The 20844-nt window shown below is 29.2% G+C and overlaps 5 protein-coding genes across 5 annotated transcripts, besides 1 other annotated feature; 3 read left to right on the top strand and 2 right to left on the bottom strand.

Moving 5' to 3' along the window:
- Window positions 1–3813: part of a mobile genetic element that runs on past the window's edge.
- On the bottom strand, window positions 2654–3790 carry TVAGG3_0654060 (uncharacterized protein; the record flags this gene model as incomplete). Its single annotated transcript, XM_051241742.1, has 1 exon — window positions 2654–3790. The coding sequence occupies one exon, from the start codon at window positions 3788–3790 to the stop codon at window positions 2654–2656; it is 1137 nt and encodes a 378-aa protein (XP_051088329.1).
- A 4150-nt stretch (window positions 3814–7963) lies between the features above and the next one.
- On the top strand, window positions 7964–8376 carry TVAGG3_0654040 (oxidoreductase protein; the record flags this gene model as incomplete). The annotated part of the gene is made up of 1 exon (XM_001314756.1): window positions 8002–8289. One exon carries the CDS (start codon window positions 8002–8004, stop codon window positions 8287–8289), a length of 288 nt encoding a protein of 95 aa, XP_001314790.1.
- Window positions 8377–8516: 140 nt separating this feature from the next.
- On the top strand, window positions 8517–13291 carry TVAGG3_0654030 (uncharacterized protein; the record flags this gene model as incomplete). The annotated part of the gene is made up of 1 exon (XM_001314755.1): window positions 8524–13227. One exon carries the CDS (start codon window positions 8524–8526, stop codon window positions 13225–13227), a length of 4704 nt encoding a protein of 1567 aa, XP_001314789.1.
- A 382-nt stretch (window positions 13292–13673) lies between these two features.
- TVAGG3_0654020 (uncharacterized protein) lies at window positions 13674–14808 on the bottom strand (the record flags this gene model as incomplete). The annotated part of the gene is made up of 1 exon (XM_001314754.1): window positions 13724–14389. One exon carries the CDS (start codon window positions 14387–14389, stop codon window positions 13724–13726), a length of 666 nt encoding a protein of 221 aa, XP_001314788.1.
- A 5188-nt stretch (window positions 14809–19996) lies between these two features.
- TVAGG3_0654010 (protein serine/threonine kinase protein) lies at window positions 19997–20242 on the top strand (the record flags this gene model as incomplete). The annotated part of the gene is made up of 1 exon (XM_001314753.1): window positions 19997–20242. One exon carries the CDS (start codon window positions 19997–19999, stop codon window positions 20240–20242), a length of 246 nt encoding a protein of 81 aa, XP_001314787.1.
- Window positions 20243–20844: the final 602 nt, after the last annotated feature.

Raw genomic sequence — 20844 nt, 5'->3', positions numbered from 1 at the left:
CTTTTGTCTTTCGTTCATAAATTTGTTCGCAAATTCATTAAAACAAGTGTTTTTAGTAAATGTTAAAATTGATTGAATGTCATCAATGATAAAATGAAATCTGTCTATTAGATACCATAGATAATAAGAAGAAAATGGTTGATATTGGTTGTGTGTTGATGCTAGCTGAGTTAATTTCCTCTGTTTCTGGTCAACTGGTAGATTGTTTGATTTCATGTAATTATACATAAAACTGCCAATTGTTTTTTCATCTGTGATAATATCTAAGTTTCTTATTATCGGTAAAAAGTTTATGTAATCATTAATGTATTTTTCATCAATGTGACCCTTTACTTCAGCCACGAATAAAGTATTTTTCTTTCTAATAATTCCCAGTGCTTTTGCTTTCTTTGTTGCTGTATCACAAATGATAACACCATTCAATCTTCCCGGCATATACATTTTATGGTCAGTATATTGAATGAAATCATGGGGATTAGATGAAAATGATGAAGGATATAATGAATTAAAGTCAACTCCAACGAAATGAGTCATAATGTTGGTGGTGTCCTCATTTGATACAGTTTTAGTTTCTGGACTATATGAAAGTTTATTAATGTGCGTGATTCCTTTAAGATTTACTCTATGTTGAACATTTGATAAACCACCAGTAATTCCATTACGGAGAATGTGATAAGCTTCAACTGAATCTAAAGTCATTGGTAAATTATTTTTTAATGCATAATTTCTTAAATTGATTCTTAAACGTTGAACATCTTCATCTTTATTTGATTTTATGACATTGCAATAACAACACATTAACTGACAATTTTCTTTGGTATGTGGTTTTTCATTATCGATTCTATCCAATGTTGGTTTATTTGCATATGTAAACGCTTTACCACACATTTTGCATTTAGATGAAAGGATTAAATCGTGATAGTATTGAAAATCATCCATTGAAACATTGTTCTTGGTATCTCTTTTCGCCTTTTCATCTTGTTTCTTATATGATTCAATTTTATATTTCCAATACTTTTTCGTTAATTCAAAACTTGATTCTATCTCTTCCTCAGGATATTTTTCATTAGGATTAAAGTCTTTATATGCTAAAGCGTAACGAATCATTGAAGCATTCGATGATAAAGAAAGATTATGAAGCATGTCAATTTTATAAACAAATGTTTCTTCAATAATTTTATCAATTGGGTCAATCATAATTTCAACATCTTTATTGCAATAATGAATAAAATATTCTAATCTATTCTTAAAGTTTTTAGCATCATTGAGATATATTTGATAATCACTATCTGATATAGTTTCTTGAGTTAATGCTGAATAAAATGAATCTTTCGTGAATGGTTCCTCTTTATATAATTCTTCTTCGTAATTTTCCCATGTGATGAATTGATAAGGGAAAAAGGATTTAACACGTGATTTATTGTTTCCGAAATCTTGAGTGAATTGGTCTAATGTTCCACCCGCTATATAATTTCTGATGTCAATAAATCTCAATTCATATGGAACGTTTGTTTTCTTTACAATGACTTGCTTAAATTGAGAAGAAGAACCCAGCATTGATTTTATCCTCCATTTTGCAGTATTTAAATCACGAAGAATTAAATTTAAATCAAACTTTCCCGAATTAAAACCAATGATATTCACTTTATTAAATTCTTCATCTAAAAGCTCTTTCATTGCTTCCTTTTGTTTCTCATTTAATGTATTCATTAATTCTTCATATTGTTCAATATTTGATTTAGCAACTAATGAACAGGTTGAAAATAAAAACTCAATCCAATCAGAAATAAAAGAATCACTCGAAGTTAAGCAAAAATTCCTCGTAAATGTTTTATCACGGTCTACGTCCTCACCGCTTTGCGGCTTTATTTTGACAGTTGATGATACCATAAATGGTTTTAAGTAAGCGTTCAAAGTTGCACATTCAGAAAGTTGAAGTTCTTCTTTAGTCTCTAATGTTTCGAAGTCAAAAGTAATATAATATCTTGTTGGTTTATAATATTCCTGCAAATTATGTGCTAATAGCCATTGATATATCTTCTGTTTCGTGATATGTGGTGTATGGTTGTTGTGTGTTTTGCAATTGAACGTCTTGAATTAATCTTCCATTATTTTCTTTACATTTCTCACAATGTTTTAAAAATCTTCTTTTTTTTCCTTTCTGGATCATCACGGATAGAATAAACTTCTTCTTTACAATATGGACAAACTTTATAGCCGGTGAGTGCTTCAACGTCTGTTATTCTGTCAGTGTGAAGTTTTCCACATGGACTCTGTGTTAATAAAATATTTACTGTTTCAAATTCTGGATCTATCATTATTGAATCCACTAATGGAAAGTCTACCTTATTTATGTCCACGTCTTCTGGTTGAGGGTCACAATAATAAAAATCAATATTAACGTTTAACATTCTTGCTAACCTCTCACTTTCTGATGAAATGTCAAATCCTTCATATGCATCTATGGCTTCATTTAAATAACTTCTACGAGTTTTAGGATTAACACCATCAGGAATGTTATAGAAGCGTTTAAATAACCTTCTACCTTCGGCTCTTATTTGATTATCATTCATTTTAGCTGTTCCATTTTTGTTCATTTATGTAAGAATAAAAATTAAAAAATAAATAAAGTTTATTTTTTTAAAGTCCAGGGCTAAAGTCCATAAAATGAATTAAGAACACATAAATTTTTATCATCTGCGACGTGACGAATACATTTTAATTTACTCAAGAATGCGTACCCCGATACATTAAATCTAATTCCTGTCTTATTTAATTTCACAACTTTGAAAAGGAATGTATGAATAGCTATAAAATGATGAGATGATGTTTTATGGGTTGCTTCCATTTTTTCTGAAATAAATGAATAAATATAATGCTTATACGTTTTCATATCTTTTATATTCTTAATAACGAATGGTATAGACCTTTCCACTTCGTCTTCCTTCGGTGCTGTTCTTTCATATGAAACATTATTGGTATCTTCAACAATGAAACCACAATCACACAAAATTTTATATGTTCCAATGGTTTCTTTTGATATTTTATCTAATAAATCAAAAACTTTATCAACACCTGTGCATTTATTTAAATAATAATTTGTGTAAATATCATGGTCTTCTTTCTTAATCGTATTTGTTGCATATGTTACATTTTTCAATGCTTTTTTGAATTTTTCAGAATCAAGAGGAGGTGAAAGTAATATACATGGATAATCTCCATCGTCAATAAACTGAAGCTTATGTTTATGAATAAATTTTGTGCCTTCTTCTGAAAGTGTTTCGTCAATATCACCATCTAATAAATTTTTAGTAGATTCCAAAAAGTAATTTTTATATCTTTCCTCATGTGATTTTTGAACTTCTGATTCTGAAGCTGGGATATTCATTAAACCCTCTACTTCATTCTCAGCATTTCTCAATTCCTTAATTTTTTCATCTATTTCATTTCTTAATTGTTCCAATTTCTCAATCTCATCGTTATAATATTCATCTTGTTTAATTTTTTCTTCAAAATATTCAGGAGGTGTTTCAAGGCTCTCTGAGCCCAGGTCCTCTGGACCATAAAGAGGAATATTCTCCTGTTTTTCAACTTTTTTGGGATATAAATATCTCATTATAGCCTTTTTAGTAATTGGTCCGTTATATTTAAATTCATTCAACAATCTGGAAAACTCTTTCACATTCTGCATATATGTTGGATAAGAACCGTCTCCAAAATTTTCTAAAATATTTTCTAATTCTGAATTAGTGAACTTTAAAGATTTCAATGAATTAGTTGTTATACTCATTTATCATTAAATAAAAATTAGAATATAAGTGATGAAATATATTTTTAATTAATATTAAATCTTGATTTATTCAAAAACGTAAGAATAAAAACCGTAAGAATCATACATTTTTTACTTCATATGTTAAAAAAAATGATACAAAATCGTTCAATATTGTATGAATTCTTACGTTTACAAAAAAAGTCACACAACCCGCATCATATACTACTCTGCTTGTTTATTCAATTCACAGTTTATTTTTATTTTTATATTTAAAAATATAGCAAAATAAAGTAATACAAGACATTCTTATATCATTTAAATTTGAATACCATACCGGAAAACCCGATTAGGCATTTATTCGCTGATTTGTCTTCTCTTTCGTTTGGGTTAAACAAATTATCGAGAAGATAATGTTCTCTCTTGTATTTCGTTCTCAAAATTATGAATGATCTGAATAAGAATGCAAAATCTACAATCTCATCACCGCTACTGATGTGTTGATATCAAATTTATTCATCAAATGGATTATTTTATGTGACAAATTATTTTCTGCTCAAATATTGAAATGTACAGATCTATAAAGTCACCAACAAATAAGAGAATAATTATTAGAAGATAAATACATTGTCTTTATATCTTTAACACTATTCAAATCGTGACCATTGCTTTACAGCAGTATTACATGCAGCAAGTATCTAGCAACCATAATCATAGCTCAGTAGTGTTCATTTTTTTCGATGGTTTTTAATTCAGCAACAAATATTTTTTAGCAATGGCAGAAAATGATCCGAATTTTTATCTCGCAGCAAGTAAAATGCACATACATCAGAAAATGAAATTATGTCTCAACCGTATGAAATGCAAATCTTATTTTTGTCAAAATCTATAACCTTATCAATTTTTTTTTTGAGATAATGATACCTTTAGATTTAAATGCCTTCATGAGAAGATGGTGTATATTGGGGTACATCGTTACAAAACTTCTTTCGGCATTTATTCGGCAGACAATAATCCATCAGCAAACGTTTTATTATTCATGTAACGAAAAAATCTATACAACATTCAAATCTCAATGGTTTAATGTGGTAAACATGTCTGTAGCTATGATGCTTGCAACTCCTTTCGCCCTTCTAAATGGGGGAACCAACGTTTTTAAGAAATTATTTCAATTACCAATGAAATTTCTCTTACTTATCTTCGTTTGCTCATTTTGCGACATCACACAATGCTTTACCAACGGGTAGAATGCTTGTTATCGGCGGCCTATCCTTCTCTTCCCTGATAGAAATCCTAACAATCATTTGTATGATTTTTTTCAGAAGAATTTTTCTGAAAAAACATATGTACGGTTATATGTGGATTTCAGTTGGCCTCTGTTTTCTAGCTATAATTAGCCTGACTCTCTCACAGTTGATGTCTTCCTCGTCGAGTTCACTGAAGCCAATGGTTTTATTCGTTAATATCTTCTTGAGCCTATTTAGCGTGCTTTTAATCGCAACACAATATATTATTCAAGAGTACGTCATTCATAATTCTGATCTCGAGCCAGAAATACTTGTTGGTTGCATCGGATTAGGAGATTTCGTTATTATGATGTTTATGATCTATCCGTTTGTATATTTCGTGAAAGATAATGAAACTTTACTATACACGAAAGCTTTTGCCAGGTTTTTGAAATGTTTATTCATTCAAAAACTATAATCTTCTCTTATTTCATTTATATCTGCATAATTATTATTCTTAACATGTCGTTTGTGAAGCTAATCCTGTATACAAACTCGATTTATGCAGTAATGTATGATATGCTCGGTGAAGGTTGCAAAAACCTTATTGAAATCATTAAGGATCTGACTCCCGGCTTTCCATTTAGAGTAGAAAAGACAAAGAAGGCTCTTACTTACTCAATTACTTTTAATTCTCTTTCGATGATTTTAATTATTTCTGCTTTAATGTTTTTGACGGAATTAATTAAAATCCCGGGATTTGAATACCCAGAACCCGAGAAATTTTTGATCCCCAATAACAGATATCTACCTCAGACAGATCTTAGCGAAAAAGAAAATGCGCAATTTGTTTGATATTATCAACAATTTATTTGTAAATGTAGATTATACTATCTTACTCTGATCTAAGTTTTTTAGATTAAATGTGACTGTGGTCAATTTTGTTTTGTTTCATCGCAACAACCACATTATAAGGTGCAAAAGAAAATAGATGGTTATGATATGTGCGCATAGGTTAACTATATTCGTTTCAAAATTATCCATTTTGCTCAAAATTCAAAATCGATTTTTTTTTTTTAAAAGATTTCCAGTTCAGCATAATCAATCATGATTTCAAATGGATTTAAGTCAAAGTTGATTAGATATCTACGCTAAATAATTCTTATTTCATAGAATAAAATGTTTTTTGTTGGACTGGATTCTGCGAAAATTGAATATTCTATTTTTGAAGACCTAAGTGATGGTGCTCTTGTATTACAGATTCCCAGATTATTTATAAATCAAGCGGCATTTTTAAGTGTTCGTGCAAGCAATCCAATATCATGGATAACAAATGCCCGGTCTGCAATAGGATTTCAAGGAATAGTAAGCGAGCTATCTAATCTCTTTTTAAATAATATTTCAAGAGGAGAGAGTATAACTACATTTGCAACAAATGAAGATAATTGCCATCATCATTTAAATAATACATCAAATTCTGATTCAAAAAATGGAACTATTAGACTGAATTATGGAAATGTATTTTCTAAAGGTGTCAATATTTCAAACTGTATGGCCGAATTCCCTCATCCTGGCGGAATCCCATTAAAATATAAATTATTTGAAGGCAATTTTATGAATAATCACAACATTTATTATTTTCTTATGATAAAAGTAGATACCAATTCGTTTCTGCGAAGGTGGTTTATTATTTTAACAGTCATACTTAAGATTACATCATCCTTAATCAAACTTAGTATTCGAGAAACAGATTGTACTATCGATTATCCACCTTACAAAGCAAAGTTTAGTAAAAAATTCTTCAATCTCATATTTATGTCAGCGGGAATGTCTTTGGCAATACCATGGGCGCTTGTTCTCAATAAATTTAAGCCAAACGATTTAAAAGTTAAAGTTCCTTTTAATATGAAGCTTTTGATTCCAATAATTTCTATGTTAGATCTTTTTAATACATTTTTCAGTAATTTATCAGCACTAAATAAGGGAATATCCCTTGATTCTTTTGAATTAGCTTTAAATGTCATCGCGATCATCATTATACAAAAAGTTTTCATGCACAAAGCCATGTACACTCATATGATATTAGCTACTATCGCTTTAACTTGCTCAATAATCGTTCAAATAACTAATGATTTTTTAACTAATGAAAATAAGCATGTTGCCGTCCCAAACCTAGTTTACTTAGTTTTAGCATCACTAATGAAAGCTATTCATGCCATACTTTGCCAATACGTTTTACAAAATTCAGATGTAGATCCAGAACTTTTCATCGGATTTGTTGGCCTAGTCAACCTAGTCATAGTGCTGTTCATTATATATCCCATAGTAAGTCTCATTAAAAAACCATTCTGCCATGAAAACCTTTGCACTTCATTTCGAGAATTTTTCAGTTCAAAACCTCTGATTTTTGGCTATTTCGTTTACTTCTTTAATTGTTTCATGTACAATGTATCGATAAATAGAGTGCTCCTTTATACAAGTGCCCTTCTTTGGTCGATCTACTTAATCCTGAGTGATGGAATTAAAGGAATAATAGACATTATTAGTTTCCTAATCAAAGATTTCCCTTTAAGAAAGGACATACCGGATGAGCATCTTAATGTAAAGCTTATCTGCACTTCTCTTAATGTTTTCTTTCTTGCAATCGCAATTTTATTATTTACTGAGACAATAAGAATCCCTTGCGTTAAATACCCTGAAGCTGAAAAATACGTAGTTCAAATTAACGAGATAAATAAATAGAAGAATAAGTTATTTTTATAAAAATTTTTGTTGATATTTATTTCATAGTATTCCTTTTTATATCTCACAAGACATCTCGTAGTTTATTGAATTGATGTTCAGCTATATCTTGAAAATGGATAAATTACCTTATTGAATTTAAATTTAAGGCTATTTTTGAGAAGAAACGATATTCACACAATTGAAAATTTATTCAAAAACGTGACAATTAACCTCATTCCTTACCATTGAATCAATTTAATATATTTATTCATTTTTTAAATAATGCATTTACCACAAATCGGCTATGGCACATTCTATGCTACTGATAAAGTTAGATTAAAAGCAGCTCTTCATTATGCAATTGAAGAATGCGGAATTAGAAGTATTGATACTGCTTGGTCTTATTTTAATCAAGAAATCATCGGTGAAACACTACAAGAAATCTTTTCTAAAGGCATCATTACTAGGAAAGACATTTTTATAACTTCCAAATTATGGAATACTCACCATCGGCCAGATTTAGTTGAAAAGGAGTTACTACAAACATATCACCAGCATGAGTTGATTTAATTGCTCATAAAAAAGGTTCAATTTAGATATGGATTACATTGAGCAATGTATAAAATCATTTCTTGAAAAAGTTAATCTCAATCTGCCATTGAAATTAATTATTTTATGCTTTCAATTTATAACTTTCACTTTTTGAAAATTATGATGAAATAAACATTATCATTTGATATCTAAAAATGACAATTTTGAACTTTTTATGAGCGATAAATTGAATTTTATCCCAATACATAAATAATGCTCCCTTTTCTTCTTTCAACAAGAATTTTAACAATAGGAAAATTATCAACTGAGAGAGCACTGTTCGATCTTAAAATTGGAGAAAGTAGTTCAGAATCAGATGCAATTTCAATTACAAATGAACAAAAGGGCTTCATTTATTGCTTTAAAAGTACCACTGAGCCAACTGATGATACATGCCAAATCACTGGTTTAACAGCTACAGCTTCTGCCATTCCAACAAGTGGCAATGAATTAACAATAACCTATACAATTAGTTCTCAAAAGAGTTCTATAGAGAACTTTAAATTTGGTGTATCAGCAATGATAAATATTCCACCAACAGATGGAACAAACAAAAATAACGTATACCGAATTGATCAAACCAAGCAATACTTAATTTATAATCCTGATTCTACAACTAGAGATAGAATAATCTTTGATTTTGGCAATTCACCAGAAGAGAACCAAAAATTCCCAACAAATTACGAATGCTCAACTTCTGATGGAACTACTGCTATTGATCCATTTAGAGCAGGTTCTTTTACAGATGTTGATAACTCGATAATTGGTGTTTCTTATTTTTGGGAGGGTTTAAGTGTTTCATCAGATAACTCGGTTACATTAGTAACAAAAGTTAAATTAGTTGAAGGAATACCAATCACTGCTATAGTAGATGGAGCAGTAGATAAAGGATCAACAAAACAAGTCACTATTACACCTCAATATCTTAAATCGCAGACTAATTATTACCTTTACTACTCAACGACAGGAGATGGATCATATTCTCAAGTGACTGAACCTTATACATATACAAGTTCTACCACTTTCGATTATACAACAGCACAATTACAAAAATCAACAACTTATTACTTTTATCTGAGCGAAAAAACTGGTGATACTTCAAACACAATAGGTATTGCCAGTGTTACAATAAAAGTTAAGCCTTCTGTTGAGATTCCTGAACAAGCAAATAACAAATTTTACAAATCTCAAACTCTGACAATTTCTGACATCAAAATATATGGTGACGGTCAAACAACGTTAGAAATGTCGTTGACAGGAGATACAACTAAAGTAACAAATACATATAATTTAGCAGATACGAACGGTGAAAAGACAGATATTCCGTTTGTAAAGGCTTTGACAGATTATAGTGGTGAAATTATATTAACTGCAAAAGTGTCAAACGATGATGGCGAAACTTCAAAGACATTTACATTTTATGTTTATGATGATCCAACTGCTACATGTGCAACAGATCCAGAAAATACGTACACTTATAGTAGTAGTGACGAAACTACATCAATAACTATTAAGTGCACAATAGCCGATGAAATAATAACAACAGGAAAATATACATATCAATTAGGAACATTTTCAGAAACAACCGAGCAAACTTATTCAGAAAATAAAATTGAAATAACAAAGACAATTAAGGATTTTGGAATTAAATATGATAAAAATGGACACACTTTTTCGATTACAATTACAAATGATAATACAAAACCAGTCACAGTAACCTCATCTGAAATGAAATTTCATATTAAGAACAAGCCTAAATTATCGTCATATAGCGGTAGCATAATTGGAACTCCAACATCTTCAACAACAATTAAATTTATTTATAGTGATATTGATGATGGAAAAGACCTTTACTTGCACTATAACGATAAACATACAGTTGAATTAATAAGACAAACAGCTCCAAAATTAACATCAAACGGAACAGCTGAACAAGAATATTCATTTGGATACACATTTACTCAAGATACTACCAAGGATTATAAGTTTTGGCTTTCAACAACTAGTGATACTTCATCAGTGGCTGATGATGATGCATATAAATCTGGTTTTCTTTATCTTACTTTCACTTCAAGAAGCCTTTCTGAAGTTACATGTGAAACAACCAAAACCATTTATTCAAATACAGATACAACAATAAGGATCACATGTGACACCCATGATCAATATGTAACAAAAGGAAAATATAATGTAACATTAAATGCAAATAGTAAGAAAGATCAAGAATACACAGAAACTCCATTTAATATTGATCTCACTATCAGTGAGTTTTCACTTGTTTACAAGGATGGAGGATATCCACTTACACTCGAGATGATAAATGAAAACAACGAGCAACTTACCATTTCAAGTCAATTGAATTTTAATATTATGAATAAACCCAGTATTGAATCACCAACAGATCAAATTGTTGGAGAATCAGGGCAAACTAAAATAATCACATTCAAGATTAAAGATTTTGATGATAGCAAAAAACTTTATTTGCATTACAAGGAGAAGAACGTCCAAGATTCTCCAACAACAACATATGAAACGCCATTCACATCAAATGGTTCGCAAGATGCACAAGATTTTCAATTTTCATATATATTCCCAGCAGAACCCTTAGATAAAAATTATGAATTCTGGTTTTCGACTATACAAAATTTTAAAAATGGTGAATCAGATGTATTTGATTCAAATCATCATCCTCTTCGTCTTATTGGAAGAACTAAACCTACTGTCACATGTAACTCAAATAAAGATACTTATTCTGATACAGAAACAATCACAGTCACATGCAGTTATGAAGATGTAATAAAAGGAGGTAAATATAAATACACCTTTAATGGAAAAGAATCCAGCGAAACTTCATATGAAAATACAAATACATTCCCAATAGAGATCTCTACTTCCGGTATTTCATATTCAAAAGATGGTTATCCACTTGCAATTACAGTAACAAATAGTAATGGCGAAGAACTCCAGGTAACTGGAACATTGACTTATTACATTGTCCATCAGCCAACTATTTTATCATATTCAGGAACTACTTTAGGAACACCAGGATTACAAAAAGCAGCAGTTACATTTACAATCAAGGATAACGATGACCATAAAATTCTTTATATGTACTACAAAGAAAGAGATGTCCAAGGTGCTACAATAACTAAGCTTCCAGGAAATTTCGAATCTAATGGAGGAAATAAGCAAACATATTCACCAACAATAACTTTCCCATCTCCAGCAGGAACAAAAGTTTATCTATTTTGGCTCTCAAGATTCGATACATCAGATACAACTGATATTGTCAAATCAAATGATTATGAATTAACCCTAAGATCAAAAGATCAAATAACAACGACAATTGCATGGCCAACAGAACAATATTACACGAATAATGATCAGATAACTATTGATTTAGGAACAAATTCTAAATGTACATTTGATCTAGTTAAAGATGATGGTTCAAATGAGTCAATTACAGTTCCAGAAAATCAAAGAACTTATAAATATACTGTTACAGATTTAGGATATCAAAGTAATAAACCATATACATTAACAATCCAGAACTTGAAGGATAGCGATGAAATGGAGATACAAACAACTTCTACTTTAACATTTACATTTTATTATAGAACAAAGCCAAAAATTACATCAAGTTCTATTGAACCTCCTTATTTAACAGACCAGAAATCATTTACTTTGAAGACAACTGTTGAAGATAAAGATGAAGGCAAAGTTCTTAAATTGAAACTAAAAATTGGAACAAATGAAATTCAGATATCAGACACATTTACATATTCTACCCAAGATAATAATAAAGACTGGACAATCGATTTTACATCATTAAATTTAGGCGAAGGAACTCATCATCTTGAGTTTTATTTGATTTCTGATGATTGTCCTGAGGAAACATGTTCAGCAACATCTGATAATGTTAGAAGATCCAATGTTGTTGATGATAAATCATTCGATATTGTTGATCCAATTTCATTCACAATAACTTCAGAGAAAGATAAATCTTATCAAAGTTCAAATCCAAATGGAATTCCAATCCAGGGAAGGATAACTGGTTCCGGAACAATAACATTCACTGCTGTTGATAATGATGAGCATATAACAGTTGAAGGAACAGTGAGTGAGGTATCATCAACAGAAAAGGAATTTACAGCAACAGTTAAATATCCAAATACTATAACATATGGCAAGAAAACAGTAACAATTCAAGCAGCTGATACTCACCAGCAAACATCTACACAAAAATTTAGCTTTTGGATTAAGAATGTTCCAACAATTTCTGATATTGTATACACTCCAAATGCAGTTAAACCAGGTGATAAATTCAAAATTAGTTGCAAAGTAACAGATCAAGATATTGCTAAAGGAAAGAAATTAAACTTGTTCATTTATGATTCCGAAAACAAGAAATATGAAAAAATTGCTGTTGACCAAAGTGACAAAACATTGACATCAAAAGAATATCAATTCAACACAGAAGGAGAAAAACAATTTAAGCTCATTTTGACAGAAAAAGATACAGAACCAACAGACGCAGATATTGTTAAAGAGGAACCACTCACAGTAAAAGTTGACAAACCAGAATCAGGAAAATCTACACCTGAACCCACAACAGATCCAGAAGATCTTAAGGCAAAAGAAAATGCTGCCAAGAAGAAGAAGACAACAATAATTGTTGTCATTGTTGTAATCTGCATAGTTTTGCTTATCATTGTAGCTATCGTTGTTATATTGAAGATGAAGAAATCAAGTAATAAGGATTCATCTTCATTCAGCATTTCCGATGATATTCATTTCAATAATAATGAGACAATATTGGATGAGGCCAGACCTACCCATAATGTTACAATGCAGAATCCATTGTTCTTAACTACAAATAATGTTGAGTCGGATGAATTATTTAATGACGGTGAATAAAAATTTAAATATATATGAATATTTTTACTTGTTTTTATGATTATGCATTGCCATTGAATAAAATTATTGATACCAAAAGGTTTATTGAAACGAATATTTTGAATGAAAGATTTACATATTAGGTGTTGCTTATTAGATTTGAATGATTGAAACTGTTTTCAATTTTGTCAATAATTTGAACATCTTATTCTTGTTGTTTCAACTAATAGAATAAGATGAATATGTAGTTTTATTCCACAACGACAGCTGAATAAAAATAGTTTTAATTTGGAACCGGATCTACAATTTGCATAATTTTAAAAACGCATACCATAAAGCTGAATAAAAATTGTTAGGTGAGATTGCATAATTTTAAAAAATTGCATTTCCATTTCATTTTTAAGTTTTCTCTTCATATGAAAATAAAAATGAAAGATGGTAATATCGTTAGAAACTGCTTAACAAGATTAGAAAATAATATTTTATATATAAAAACAAACAAAAAAAAAATAATTAATTATTCTCCTCTGTTGATATACAATTCAACATCTACATCTCTTGGAGGCAGATATGCAACAAATCTTTTATCAGCATCATTGATTGCTTCGTATTCATCCTTCAAGATACAAAGTTTTCCTGCAGGAACGACGTCAATTAAATCAAATACTTCAATGGCAGAATCTGACAAAACATCGAAAATTGTTTTAGAAATTCCACTCATGTATCCATAAACAATTCCACTTTTGATTAAACCGCACAAACTTTGTTTCTTCTTGAAAATATCTTTAACTTTCTTTCCGCATTCATCGCAAAATCTAATGAGATCTTCAATGTTTTCTTTGCAACTTTTCTCTTCAAACAAACCAGCAATAAAAAGAAAAGTTCCATTGAACGTCCTCAATCTCATAATGTTTTTGTTTTGTGACATAATTTTGTCACTCAAACTCATGATTATTTCTGTAACATCTAATTCAGTTAACCTTAATTCCGGTTTGACAGCGGTTTTGGCGGTTGCACACATAATAGCGCAATTCTTTCCAACAATTATATCTTTCAAATCATCTGTCAAAAACTTTTCTGAAATTTTCTGAGGAACTAACCGCCAAAGTAAAGTATTCAATTTTTGTTGTTCGAATTTGAACTCTTTCTTGAGTTGGTTGACATCAGACATGTTCCTCATCATCAAAGAAAAATATATTTCACCTTGATTTTTCAAAGGAATCAGAACACTTTGAAATTCAATGTCACTTTTCGAAAATAACGTGAAAATTTTTCTTGTACATACTCCTAAAGGTTTCGATGTCATGTCTAAGTACTCAAAAAACTCTCTATTCCTGTCAATGCCAAGTAAATTTGTCAAAGGTGAAGTGACTATTTTGTCAGATGGCAAACCGAAATCAACCGTCGATTGTAAGTTACAACCTGTAATTTTCAGGTCATTGTCAAAGAAAATTACTGATTCTTTCATTTGGCTGACAATTATTTCTGACATTTTTGTCAATTTTATTTTGTCACTTTTTGACAAAAATGGATTTAAAGCATTTATCATATTTGATTCTGTTGAAGAGTATTTCGAGTGTAGAATCAAAACTAAATGCCTTGCATTATTCATTACGTTCTTGATATTCAATATATATCTGTAAGTAATGATACAAAATAACAAAATCAATGTAAAAACAACAAACCAATAAAAGAAATCAATATATTTCAAATCGGATGTTTCAATTCTAATGTTATAATCCTTTTGTAAACTATTCAATTCTTGAATAGCTTCATTTGACAAATTTTCAATGATTTCCAATGAATTATTAACATTGAAATCATTTTTGTCAATAAAATTATTCCATTTATCAAAAATTGGCAAAAGATTATTGTCAGAAAAATTGACAAAAATTTTCGGAGGAATAATTTTGTTTTCACTATTAACAGAAGAAATATTTGATAACAAAGAATCGAATTCGAAGTAAAGATTAGACACCTGTTGAATAAAACCTTGTAATTCAACAGCTTTCGACACAAACTTTGATTTTGCATTATTATAAAGAGACATTACAACAGCAATCATCATATATCTTGCAGCAAAAATCAAAACAGTATAAATCATATAAGTATCAGGTCTTCCTGGATCAAAAATATTCAAAATAATTGGTTGATCAAGGGAATTATCAATAATATCAGAGAAATCATCACGCCCTATATGGTCATAATTATAATTATCTTCTAATTCTTCTAAATCTAATGCGCCATCATTATCTACATCAATATCATTGAAATTTCCTGATTTGTTCATCGTATTGATTTGTATATACAAATTAGATCTAAATTCTTCAATAGTAGATGTCTCTATTCCTTCAAGAATTTTAACAATAGTTTGTAAATATCTTCGTGTCAAAAATACGTTACAAAAACAAAAAAGTGACACTGGGGTTAAAGTAATAAAAAATGGAACAATAATTCTAAAAACAGGTTTGTCAGTTTTCATTAATAAAGCGCAATGGCAATATCTATCTGATATGTATTCTATTATACCTGATAATTTCTCAAATTCTAAATGAGATTGTTTGAGATTTTCAAAATTGTTCGGATCAAATTTTGACAAAATTAATCGTTTTGACAAAATATTGTAATAATTATTATTAAACTTGTTGAAATCATACTTTTCTATGTCAATGATTGGTTTGTTATCAATTTTACATGTAAAAGAACTAAGATATTTCTGGATCGCTGTAAATGACATAGAGTTCAATTCATTATATAATTTTTTGTCACTTTTCAAAGTTTTGTTGTAAGAATTAAAAAATTCTTCGACATTGTTGATTTCCATGGAGATTTTGAAGTAAAAAGGAGAATGAGAACTATTGAAGTACTCGGAAGACACGAATTTCGACGAATTCACATATATCTTTGATGAAAAAATTGGAAAAATAAACATAAAAATGACAAAATATGACAAAAACTGACTTATTATATAAGGATACAAAGGTAATTTGTCTAATATCTTTTGATTCGATATCGCATTAGAATAATTTTCATTTTGTGTATAAGTAATATCAAAATAAGGTTTTTCTATATCAAATTGTGTTATTTCCTCACTTTCTGTAGTTTTCAAAAGCTGAAACTTTGTTTTTGAATTTTTTGCCATTATATATTCACCCAACAAAAAATCGCCTGCATATTTATTCAAGAAATCTCTGTAAGATTCAATTAATTCATTCGATCTCGGGTTTCCTTCTATTGCATACTCATTCATTGATTTAAAGTCATGACAGACAATGGAATAATTAATTAATGTTGAGAATTTATGACTAAAATACGTTGTATCACACATAGAATTCGAAAACGCGTACAAATAAATTTTTGTTTTTTGTTTTTGTTCTTCTAAGAATTTTAAAGAATTTTCAATATCTTCTTTGTTATATTCCAATCTATTCATTTCATATTGTAGTTCACATAAAAATGGTTTCGAAGCTAAAGCCAAATTCTTAATATCTACTTTAAACAATTTCTCTCTTATTCGATGAGGAATTGTAGAAATAATCATTAACATTTTCGCACATTCAATTGTCAAATTTTCATCAATGTCAGAATCAATAATTGCGATGATTAATTCAGTCAATTCAGGGTATTTAGAAAGAAACATGTAATGAGTCATGATCATTAGATTCGATGGTGAATACCGTGGAACTTCTACTTGATTGTCAATGTCAATAATCAAATCTGATTCAATATGAAAAATTTTGTTATAAAAATTACACCATAAATGAAAAACTTTTGCGGCCAAATAAAATCTCCATGTTAAAAATGTAAATAACATAATCATAATCTTAATAAAAATATTAAATTCAAATGCATGAAAAAAGAATGATAAAATAATGACACAACACATGTGTCCTGTTGTAAATAACGCGTAAATGTTGGAAGGAGGTGAAAAATATGGTAATGTTCCAAACCATAAAAATAATCCAAAAGCGATGACAAAATTGACACTCAAAACAATATATATGCCTTTCTTAAATAGTTTCTGGAAGATCCAGATCTGTTGAGCACTTGATGTTAATAAAAAGATATAAAAGTAGTTCAAATGTCTCCAAAACGCGTGACAAACTGAGTCTCGTGATGTAGCTGATCTTCTGAATAATGAACCTAAGAATGTATAAGAAGCAAAGATGATAAAAGAAGATATTCCTAAATAAAGTGATAAATATGAAACTTCATGGTCTATTATTTGAGAAATGATTAAAAGCAATATGGATGATGAGTATGCACCGAATAATGGACAAAGTTCTTGAATAATGAAACAAATTACAGCGGCTGTTTGATGTCTGATGAGTTTATCGCGATGATAAAAGTAGTATAGTACGTAAATGCTAAAAGAAATTCCGAATGTAAAGAAAAATGTGGCGATGTACTTGGCTCCTAGAAAATTTAAGGTGACAACGTTATAAACAAGTTCCCCGAAGAAGGCCGTGAATTTAGAATCGCCTAAACTCGCGAGTAATTCATGATAAACGGTGAATTTAAAGAATAATAAGATTGGCATCATCCGCTCTATAATATTTCGTATTCTAGGATACATATCTTGGCGTGAACAAATGAGATGGAAGAAATAAAAGAGTTCGCTCCATCCAGAGAGGTTCGTCCAGATTGGAAATCCTTCATTCTTCATATTTTGAATTTTTTTTTCTCACAAAATGCCTGTAAATTCTTAATTTGAAATATTTCAATATGTGCTTCAAAAAAGCTTCGATCTGTTTTATTGTAAAGTTCATATCTTTTGAAGGAAATCAAATTGAATGATGTATAATTCAAAAAGAACCCTTTCAATTTTTTGCAATTTAATGTTTTGTATTGGAATAGATTTCAGATAAAGTGTATTATCGAAAATTTTGAATTCATTGAAAATATTATTATGCAATTTCATTTAAATTATAATCAAAATATGTATCTAATGCTATGCGATAATTTTGGATTGAATACACAAAGAAATTTCATTTTAGGGTTAATAATAAAATTAATACATATTAATAATAAGCCAAATAATAAACTTGAACATTTTTCATTGGATTACGATAGAATTCAATTTTTTGATAAGGCTTTTTTTAACGGAAAATATATGCAAACAAGGCAAATACTATGCTAAATTTTCGAATTTTTGAAAAATACAATTTTTATCTTTCAAATTTTTAAATTCCGAAAATAAATCGATTAACCAATACATTTTACTGACGAATTACATAAGTAACTTTTTTGTTGCATAATAACGTCCTAATTGCCTTAAGTTTTGCATTCTAAAAACCATGTTAATTTAATTTTTTATTCAAAAATGTATTTCAATTTATATCCTCTTTAATTCATTAATTTCAACTTCATGTTTTAGTCTTCAATCCATCAACAGTTACTCAATTTCCTGAATATTGCACTACAATTTTTGCAACGTCTAAGATAATGTTACATTGAGTGATGATATTCTTGTTACTGCAACGTAAAACTATTGCAGTACTATATTCTAGATCATTAGAACTGCTGCAATTTGATATCATACATAAATTAATTTTTCTATCATTCCAAACATAAAAGTAGCATGCACCTACTGTTTTACAGCTACATACATTATCATTCTGAATTTTTATTTTTCCATTCATTAATCTAATTAGAGCAGCGCCAATTCCATTGTTTTTTACACAATTGGCAATACTAGAGTAATTTACTTCTTTAATTCCAATTTGTAATTCAACAAATGAGTTGCAAAACTAATCACCTTCATAAAATGCAATTGTTCCTCTGGCATTTACAAAATTGCTATTTAATATATGAGTAAATTTGAATCTGTATCCATTTTTAAATTGAATTGAGCCTCTAGATCTCAAGTTTTCTACATCAATAAATATATTTTTAAAATTTGAATATTCAGCAAGAAGAGAAGCATTAAGTGATGTATTTGCTTGAATAAATATTGCTTAATATGATAAGACTGCTACATATGAAAATGCCAAAAAATAATTTCCAGATTCTGTGATATTGATTATCAAAGATATGGCTTTGTACTCTTTATTTTAATAATAATCATTCCAACTTAATTGCAGGTTGATGTTATTAACTGAAGTATATCTTTTACTTCTGATGAATAGAAAATTCATGAAAAAATGAATCCAAATAATGATGTATCGGAAATGTCAAATTCTTTGAATGAAAAATTATGTTATGAATAAAATAAGAGATCTCTTGATACATTGTAGTTTTTCTTGATACCGAGTTTTTTCCGAAAAAAAATTGAAAGAGGTGTTTTGTATCGATTTAATGAGACCCATTATGTAGTATATATTAATCATATTTTATAAGGTATGAATTTTTCTATAATGAAAGACGATATATTTATACAGAATTTGAAATATGATCCAATAATCAAATATAATTAATAATACAATAATACAATGGATTGAATTCTGCCATAAATTGAAAAATATATATTGAAAAATTTGAATCCATTGAATTTAACAAAACGTACTGCATAAATCATGATAAAAACAGAAAATAGTTTAGAAATAGACGAATGTAAAATTTAATGTCCTCAAATTTTTGAATGCCATTGAAAAAGAAATCACAAAACAACTTTTTGTTTCGTATTTATTTTAAATTATTAGTATATTATTGCAGATCTTTGAAATTTGATTTTTCAAAGAAATCGAATATTCCGATTTTTTTATTTATATATATTCATATATCTACTATATGCAAATTTTCTATTCCTTATCAAATTTTTTTTTCAATCAACACAAATTTTTCATAAAGAATGGAACCCGAAGAGGCTGAGTATTTTGAGAAGCATGGACTTATATTTCAAGAGGTTATTGCTCATGGAGGCTATGGAATGATCTTCAAGATGTATAGTCCAAGTTACAACCAAATTTTCGCCCTTAAGAAGATTAGTTCAGAGCTTTTCCATCCAGAAGAGATTGATTGCTTCAAATTGATTGATGATAACAGAATACTCAATCTTTATAAGTCTTACGCATTCAATGGATTCAACTACCCTTAAATTTTTGTTATTGGACAAAAAAGTGACACCAAATCACACTTGTTTGTTGGATCTTACCATTCCAGATAAATATAGCAACTTGATTTTATGAAATTAGATAGCTATATATGTTTACTTTTATCCCGTGTTGTTTTCTCGAAAACCTAATATCCTATGGGGATGCTGATTTTGAGCTTGTGTAAAAGTCAAGTGTCAATTATATGGCAATATTCTACCATATGTGGTGATGATATTTCAATATGTGTCTTTGTTCAAATTAAAAGTTTGAGATGAAATCAGCCTTATTTTATTTTGATGTGGTATTATTTTTTGTTCTCTATGATGCATTATAATAACATATTAGGAATAAATGCCAACTATTGATTTTCTTGAGAGTTTGGCACAAATCACGTCAAAAGATTATTGATGTCTGGCACGATCATGAGTTGTGCTTTTTTTGGCTTGTCGGGGTATTTTGCCTAATGGTTAGAACAGAATGGCTATGTGTTGTCGATAATCATAAATAATTTATTTGGCGCTATATTGTTTATCTAATTTGCAACTATATATTCAGGGGCTAAGACGGTTTATAGGAATAATGCACATAATGAGAAGGCTAGAAG

This window comes from Trichomonas vaginalis, chromosome III (assembly GCF_026262505.1).
Source record: "Trichomonas vaginalis G3 chromosome III, whole genome shotgun sequence".
Lineage (NCBI taxonomy): Eukaryota > Parabasalia > Trichomonadida > Trichomonadidae > Trichomonas > Trichomonas vaginalis.
This window is presented reverse-complemented; position numbering and strand designations above follow the sequence as displayed.